An 8714-nucleotide genomic window follows, 5' to 3' on the forward strand; every position below is an offset into this window, starting at 1 on the left:
CTCAATTCCAAATCTCTGGTACTATCCCTCAAGACACCCACGTTGTCTTTTCAGAATTTACTTTAAACCCCAGAATCTTCCCTGATTAAATATTTAGAATTTCTTTTTATTTTCATGCTCAACTAGCAATGTCTCCCACTACCCATATTTCCCTGCCTTAACTTTTTTTCCCCTCTTTACGTGTGAGAAGAAAAACAAACCACCCACAAGCACTGCTTTCTAGACATCCCTATCTTTGTCGTACTTCATTTGCTAAATGCTAGCCTCTGTTAGAAATCAGGGTTTTTGTCTTAGGGGATATGTTCTGTGGTCTCGAACTCCTGACTTCAGGTGATTCGCCCGCCTCGGCCTTCCAAAGTGCTGGGATTACAAGATGTGAGCCACTGCACCCAGCCAAGAATGCTGGGGTTTTTTGTTTGTTTGTGTTTGTTTTTGTTTTGTTTTGTTTTTGAAACAGAGTCTCGCTGTCACCAGGCTGGCTGGAGCACAGCGGCGCGATCTCAACTCACTGCAACCTCCAACTTCCTGTTCAAGCGGTTCTCCTGCCTCAGGCTCTCGAATAGCTGGGATTACAGACACGTGCCACCATGTCCAGCTAATTTTTGTATTTTTATTAGGGAAGGGGTTTCACCATGTTGGCCAGGATGATCTCGATCTCCTGACCTAGTGATCCTCCTGCCTCAGTCTCCCAAAGTGCTGGGATTACAGGCGTGAACTACTGTACCTGGCGAGAATGCTGTTTTGTTTTTGGTTTTGTTTTTGTTTTTTTGAGACGGAGTCTTGCTTTGTCGCCCAGGTTGGAGGGAAGTGGCACCATCTCAGCTCACTGCAAGCTCCGCCTCCCGGGTTCACGCCATTCTCCTGCCTCAGCCTCCGAGTAGCTGGGACTACAGGCACGCACCACCACGCCCGGCTAATTTTTTGTATTTTTAGTAGAGACGGGTTTCACCGTGTTAGCCAGGATGGTCTCGATCTCCTGACCTTGTGATCCGCCCGCCTCGGCCTCCCAAAGTGCTGGGATTACAGGCGTGAGCCACCGCGCCCGGCGAGAATGCTGTTTTGAAATGACACTAGGGTTTACTGCCTATCATGTGCCAGGCACTTTTCAGGCATTTAAATGTTATATCACTTTAGTTTACGTCTCCATGAGGTAAATATTATTAACTTCATTTAGCAGAAGAGTAAGACTAAGGCACAAAGAGTATCAGTAATTTGCCTAGTGGCTCCTGCCGAGTAATTGGCACAGCTAAGATTCTAATTCAGTCTCTTTGAAGCCAAAGCCAGACACTTGGTTCATGTCTGAAGATGCAACTCAACCACTCTGTTAATCAGGGTTCTCTAGAGGGACAGAATTAATGGGATAGATGTATACATAAGTCGGAGTTATTACAGAATATTGACTCACATGATCACAAGGTATGGTCCCACAGTAGGCTGTCTGCAAGCTGAGGGGCAAGGAAGCCAGTCCGAATCCCAAAGTTGAAGACCTTGGAGTTCGATGTTCGAGGGCAAGGAGTGTCCAGCATGGGAGAAAGATGTAGGCTCAGAGGCTAAACCAGTCTGGTCTTTCCACGTTCTTCTATCTGCTTTTATTCTGGCTCAGTTGATTAGATCGTGCCCACCCAGATTGAGGATGGGTCTGCCTTTCCCAGTCCATTGACTCAAATGTTAATCACCTTTGGCAATACCCTCACAGACACACCCAGGAACAATTCTTTGCATCTTTCAATCCAATCAAGTTGACAATATTAACCATCACAAGTCCACCCGTTGTCAACTTGAACCCATACACGTCTCCTGAAATCATACATAATCTTCAAATAAAGACAATAATAAGGTCATAATTATGCTTAACATAATACAGCTATCCTTCGTACAACCGGAAACACATCAATCCCCAACCCAAATGCTATTACATAGAGGTAACAACACTTAAATGCTGATATCAAGTCAGTAAGTCTTATGTCACATGATAAAGGCAAAAGAAAGGAAATAAAATAAGATATTTTCTTAGTACAAGTGTATATATGCACAAACATGTTCCTAACAAAAGGAGGAGGCAATACTCATGACAATTACAGTCTTCATTTCTGCAACTGGTCACGTGGTCATAGCTCGTATTGATGACTACTTTGACTACCCATTCTGTATTCTGTTTGCCTTCAGCTAGCACCTCAGCAGATTATGTTTTTTTTAACCTGGTGGAGTGATCCAAACCTTGATTCCTGAAGGGTCTGGGCTGTTTGTAATCCTGCCTGGATTGGGCTGTTGTAGTTTCCCATTGACCTTAATCACAGGGCATGGTAATATTAAGAGACACCCTATGGGATATCCTGTATTCCATGCATACTTCCTTACCTCCATTGTGGAGCAGTAGACTGATTTCATCTTGATAGTCTGGGTCAGTCACCCCAGCCAACACTGTAACTCCCTTCTTAGCTAGTTGACTTAAAGGTAAGAAGAACCCAAAGTGGACAGGTGGCAATCTTAACTTCCAGTTTAATGGAATTATCGTTGTGTCTCTTGGTGGCAGCGTTCCTCCCTCTGGAACTAAGACCTCTAGGCCAGCAGAACATAATGCCGCGGAAACAACTGCTATTTTGGAAACATCTAAATGCATGGGTCTGTACTAGGCATTGCGGTCCTGGGATGTAGAGAGGAATTTCCCAGAAGGCCTGTCTCAGGAAGTTTACAGCCCAATAGAAAATTTCATATAATGTAGGTGTCTCCATTCATGAAGCACACATAATTTGGAGGTAGCTGTTAAGAGGTTTCTGCATGCAAAATGTCATATTGGGTCTATGACTCCTTCAGGAGTATTAAACTGAGGCTTTAAGGCTTGGTACAAGTTTTGGGGCACGGTTTGCCATCCATGACAATTAGTACATCTGTCTTTTCCCTGCTTCAGGGCTGGTGTCCAAGCTGAAATGGGAAAGTGTATCATCTTAAATGTGTGTGTGCTGCCTCACTCTGCATCCATATCTTCCTTCACCAGCCTTGCCACCTCCTTTCCTCCAGCCCTGCCACCCTCACTGCATCTTTGCCCAGCCCTGTCTTCCCCCAGGTTCTTCCTATCTCCTTGGCCACACTGCCTTCCTCCTTAACAACTTGCCTCTCCCCTTGCCCACCATCGCCACCGCGTCCCTCGGCCCCCACTCCTCTAGCCCCGTCCTTTGATGCCTGCCCCCTCCCTTCCTTCCGACCCGCCTCCTGTGTCTCCCAGCCCTGCTCTGACGTGGGAGGTGAGGGGGGGTGGGGGGATGGATGACTCACAGTGTTATGATGCAGTTCCACAACACACAGCCACATTCACCCACAGACCGAGGTACAGAACGAGAGACAACCTCTGCCCCCCCAGCAGCTGGCCAGCTTTGCAGCCCCAGTCTTGAGTCCCCAACTACCCTCCCCCCACCCACCCCCATCCCCTTCCCAATTGAAGGAGCGGAAAGAGAAGAGAGAAGAGTGAGCAGAGAGATTGAGAGATTGAGAGAGAGAGAGAGAGATAGACGGAGATCTCTGGAGCAGACCTCAAGGTGAGGGGGCAGCCCTTCTCCAAATGAATTTTTTTTCTCTTTGCAAATTTCTTCCTCCTGCTGCGTGTTGCTTTCTCCCCTTTGCAAAAGCATTATTCATCCACCCTTTGTCCTCCCTTCCCCCTCCCTGCTGCCTCCGCTCCTCTCTCTCGGTTCTTCCATCCCTCTCCAAGCTCTGACGATTCCCGCACTTATTTCCCGGCAACTTTGGCTGTAGCATCAGGCATTACTGTTTATTGTTTTGCTGCTGGTGCAGACCCCCAAAGCCTGCCCTGGGAGCTGGCAGTGCTGCTAATTATTTGGACCATACCATACTGAGAATACCAGCCCGGGGGGTGCCAAAACCTCAGAGCAGATGAGAAAATCCATTGTGAGCAGGTGTCCCCCTCCCTTTCTTTCCCCCTTAAGAAGCACGAGATTCGCACCTGGTTCCTCCAGCCTCTGCCTCGGCGCCTCTGTTGTCAGCTGTCAGTGCCCCCGCCAGCCCTCCCTCTCCCCTTCCTCCCACGGTCCAGCCCCATCTCACTTGAGGGGAACATCTCTCCCCAGCACTCGGCTTGCCTTTGTTTTTTCTCCAGTCATTTGCCCAACTTGCTTCTCCCTGTGATCCGAGATGGGTGAAAAAATGACCCCTACTCCCCTTTCTGTGATTCTCTGGCCTTCCTTGCAGCCTCTCCTTGGCTTGACTGGGAATTAGGGGAGAGGGAGGGAGGCGTGACGGCTGGAGGCTGGAGAAGGAGCCCAAGATTGGGGACCCAAGCTGCCCCGTTCCCCATGCCCCTTGAAGGTGTTTCAAGGTAGTGCATGTCAGAGGGGAACTCGCAGGCAAAGTTGAAGGCAGACCTGTGAAGCAGAGACTGAAAGGTGGTCTCTTGGCAAGGAGGGCCCGTTTCCTGCAGCCGGAGCCCAATGTCACCCTGAACTCAGCCCAAGGTGTTTTCCTGGGGCCCAGCCAGGAGGAGAGGACCTGAAACTGAAGATAGTCTCTATGGAGGTTTTGTGGAGAGACTGCCTGGCGGCCTTCAGAGAGTGGAACAGCTGGGTGCTTGTGGCCACTGCGGAGGACAGGACGAGGACAGTCTGTATGCCCTGGCTAACCGCAGCCAACACTGCCTCGCCTCTGCTTAGTGCTCTAGCATTGCCAGAGTGCCCAGCTGGCATCTCTGAACCAGACTTAGGCTAACCACCCACAGCGGGCTGGGAGCTCTATGAAGCAGAAAGCAGCAGCTCACCTGCTTATCGGAGCCCACAGGGGCCACCTCCCTTCTTATCCTCTCCTCCAGCACCTTCAGCCACTCGGAAGCTGGCGCGTGGGCAGAAGGCAATCTTCCTCTATTCCTAATCAGAACCCAGCAATTACTTCATCTTCAGTCACCCACAGTCACTGCTGTTTGTCCCTGCCCCCTGGGAGAAGGTAGAAACATTTTCTGCCTTGTGCCCCAAAGCACAGCTGTTAAAAATAAGAGTCCTCCTTCTGCTGTTCGTTGTGGCCGTTGCTCTCACCCTACCACACAGCCCTGCCCAGCCCAGGAATCAGGCTCCTCTGACACGCTACCCATTTCCCATTGGCTCCAGCTGTCAGATTGCCTGAAGAAAATGTATTTTCTGCCTAAGTCTTTAACCAAGGGCTAAGGCAACAGTTAGTAAAGAATAGGAAAGAGAAAGACCAAGGGGCCCAGAGGCTGGGAAGACAGGCAGGTGCTTATTCTGGGCCAGAATGAGTGAACCAAGGTGCAGGAATGGGTGGCCACATGTGAGGGCTTCGGTACTGCTGGAAACAACTATAAAGTTCTAGTGAAGAGTCCCAGAGCGCAGGACCCTGACCTCAGGAGAGAACTGAATCAGGGTTTGTATACCTGCCTGCATGCTCCTCCTCCCCTCACCTTACACCTCCCCCGCCAAAATGTATAAAGGATCAATTGTATTGCAAACAAAGGCCATGTAAAAGAAAGACCTTCAGGCATCCCCAACTCTTAAAAGACTCTGATCCCCGGAGACACAGTGCCTACCAATGCCTGTGCGATGCAGAGCCTCACGAAGAACTGAAAACCAAGGAGAGGGCACTTGCAGATGACGTTGCTCCCATGGCAGCGTCTGTGCCCGTGGGCTTCTCTCTGTGGAAAATGGTGGAGGCTGCTTCTGCCCCAGGAGGGAGAAACACAGAAGCCTGGATCGGCTGCCAGGTTTGCCAGAGCAGGATGGGGATCCAGGGGACAGGGCAACAATGCAACTGGATGCCGAGGGGGGATCGATGGTGATGGGGGAAGTAGAGGTATGGGTGAGCTGAGCCCCTTTTCCTCCATTCCCTCAGGAGGGGCCCTCCTGAGGTCACGGCTCCCCTGATGTCCTTTCCCCTCTTCCCAGGTGACTTCTATTTCTATCTGGTTCTCGTCTGGGGGGGCCCTCGCCGGGCAGCCCCCCAACACTTCTCCTGCCCTGAAACACGGCTCTAGCCAACCTGCTCCGCTGCTTCACCTGCGACCGTCTCTGCGGGGGCTGCACGGCGCCAGCCCCTCCAGCCCGCCAGGGCATTGTCCTCCAGCCCGTCATGCCCAGCTGTGACCCCGGTCCAGGCCCTGCCTGCCTCCCCACCAAGACTTTCCGCAGCTACCTGCCCCGCTGCCACCGCACTTACAGCTGTGTCCACTGCCGTGCACACCTGGCCAAACACGATGAGCTTATTTCCAAGGTACGTGAAGCGGGGACCTGCCATTCCCCTCTTCTCGCGCACCAGGCTAGCCTGAACATCACCCAGGGGTGAGGCAGCGAAGCTCTTCCTCTCTCCCACACACCCCTGCGGGGATTCAGGCAGTGGGGCTGAGGGCTGCTTGGTAGTCACTGTCTGTCCTATGTCTCCACAGTCCTTCCAAGGGAGCCATGGCCGAGCCTACCTGTTTAACTCCGTGTGAGTCTACCTCTTTCCTTGTGCGTGTGCTTGTGCTTATGTGTGAGTGAGTAATTTCCCTGTGGAGAAAGGGGGGAATCCATAAGGTGATCTTGTGCCTTCAGTCTTTGCCTCCCCTTTTGCAAAGGGGTTCTCAGTCCGAAGTTCTCACATGGGGAGCCCAGGGAGAACTGAAATCATAACGTTGGAAAAAGAAGGCCCAGGCTCTAGTCTTAAAGGGGTGAATTATCAAAGGCAGGGGCTGGTCCAGTTCTCTCCAGTTGGAAGTTCCCTTGGGCTGTCTGGGGACTGGACTGACAGTGCAATCCCACTGGGTGCTGGGTCCTTCCTGTTTCCTGAGACAGGGTCAACGTGGGTTGCGGGCCAGCTGAACAGCGCCTCTTGCTCACGGGGCTCCACTCGGTAGCTGATATTTTCTGTGAGAGCTGCAAAACCACACTGGGCTGGAAATATGTAAGTACCTGAGGAAGAGGGTCACCCTCTAAAGTGGAAGTCCCCACGGCCCTTCAAGCCCCAGTGACCACATCAGGTCCTTGCATGGTCCAAAGAGGAAAGAAAGAACTAGTTACTGGGTTGGGCTAGGTGGATGAGCCTTGGGGTGGGGGTCATACAGGTGGCAGTGGGGCCTGGAAGGAAACTGCTTTGTCCTGCAATCACTGCTTTCTCCTTCACCAGGAACAAGCTTTTGAGACGAGCCAGAAGTACAAGGAAGGGAAATATATCATTGAAATGTCACACATGGTGAAGGACAACGGCTGGGACTGAGGGGCTCAGGCAGGCTGTGCCCTTCCTCCGCATGCCCCTCCCTCCCCACGGCCCTGCCAAGCAGTCTATACCAGCATGAGTACTGCCCCACCCCTGGGGGAAACCTGGCTCCAACCAACCCCTCCCCTGTCTCCACCATATCCACTACCAGGCACCCTTTGGAACAGGGGTCTGGGTGTACCCCAGGGGTGTTAAGGCTCAGGAGTGGGCAGCAGTCAGGGAGAGACAGAACTGGGGGAAAGGGTTGGTTGTGGGTCCTTCTGTTCCCAAGTTCCTGAAAGTTGAGGCAATGGCAGGGCGTAGACTCAGGCAGAGAGGATTGTGGGAGGAAATCTGTTTTTGCTCCACCTCTTTTTGAGTGAACAGAGGACAAACCTTGGGTCACGGGGCTAGTAGATCGTGGACCACAGAATAGCAAATGAGAAAAAGCTTGGGTTGGAGTGAAATTTTGGTCTCAGGCAGCAGAACAGACCAGAGTCTCTGAGGATGAAGTTTCCCACCCCTATTTGTAGGGAAAAGGACTCACGTGCAGGGAAAACTCAAATCCCAGGCCCTGGGAAATAGTAAAAGAATCAAAGGGGTTTCCATTTCACTCCACTTGTCAGTTTATCTTGGCACTGAAGAGGCACTTTCGAATATCTAACTTTTGCCGTTGGATGGGGTAGGGACAGCTGCACGCGGAACAGCCCCCACCCCCAGTCGGCTGCTTCCAGAACAAGCAGTCTTTATGGGCTTTCTCTGAGGCCCAGTCACTGCTCCTGGGACCCAGTCCCCTGGAGGGGAGGTGGAAAATCAGTGCTACGGGTCCAGTCTTTCCCGTGGCTGCCACCAGCGAATGAAACTTTTGTATGATACATAAAGTGCTTGGGTCTATTTTTAATAAAAAGGGAAAAAGCAACTTGAGGCAACCTGTCCTCTGACTTTCTTTCCCCATGCATGTACCCATAACTGTCCCCGTCACACACAACCCCCCACCCCCCCCCCCGGGCCTGTTCCTTTAGACCACTAGGGGGCAGCAGTTGCCGTATCCATGGCAAGACTACTGCTTGAGCTTTTACCAGAGGATAAACTTCAGGTGAGGTTTTGCCTATAAGAGGGGTGGGTTTTGTGAGCTATTCCATCGAGAGCATCCAAAACCCCTTCTGTCTGCTGGCACCCCGACAGTAAGTCCATTTTTGCCTAGATCCAGGATTGGGCAACTGAAAGAGGCTCATCTCAGAATAAGGATTTTCTTGAGTCCCATGGCTTTTCAGCCCGGTTCTGTAATGTTCTGGTCAGTTCATGGGCACACTTAAGGCTAAAAGGAAAATCAATCAGCCAAAGTGCTGCCCTGGCAGTTGATGGGAAGTGAAACAAAATAGCTCAAAAATTAGGCCGGGCACGATGGCTCACGCCTGCAATTCCAGCACTTTGAGAGGCCAAGGCTGGTGAATCACCTGATGTCAGGAGTTTGAGACCAGCCTGACCAACATGGTGAAACCGTTTCTACTAAAAATTCAAAAATTAGCCAG

At 51.3% G+C, this 8714-nt stretch overlaps 1 protein-coding gene across 3 annotated transcripts; it reads left to right on the forward strand.

Moving 5' to 3' along the window:
• The first annotated feature begins 3273 nt into the window (after positions 1-3273).
• Positions 3274-8106, forward strand: YPEL4 (yippee like 4). 3 transcript variants are annotated; one of them, XM_025357793.1, is made up of 6 exons: positions 3280-3533; positions 5514-5716; positions 5898-6222; positions 6395-6438; positions 6783-6891; positions 7114-8106. In XM_025357793.1, the coding sequence occupies exons 3-6, from the start codon at positions 6082-6084 to the stop codon at positions 7201-7203; spliced, it is 384 nt and encodes a 127-aa protein (XP_025213578.1). In that variant the 5' UTR covers positions 3280-3533; positions 5514-5716; positions 5898-6081; the 3' UTR covers positions 7204-8106. The 3 variants fall into 3 exon arrangements, with proteins under 3 accessions (XP_025213576.1, XP_025213577.1, XP_025213578.1); XM_025357791.1 differs by lacking the exon at positions 5514-5716 and having other exon boundaries at positions 3274-3533; XM_025357792.1 differs by having other exon boundaries at positions 3274-3325; positions 3440-6222.
• The last annotated feature ends 608 nt before the right edge of the window (positions 8107-8714 follow it).

Source organism: Theropithecus gelada, chromosome 14 (assembly GCF_003255815.1).
Source record: "Theropithecus gelada isolate Dixy chromosome 14, Tgel_1.0, whole genome shotgun sequence".
NCBI classification, from domain to species: domain Eukaryota; kingdom Metazoa; phylum Chordata; class Mammalia; order Primates; family Cercopithecidae; genus Theropithecus; species Theropithecus gelada.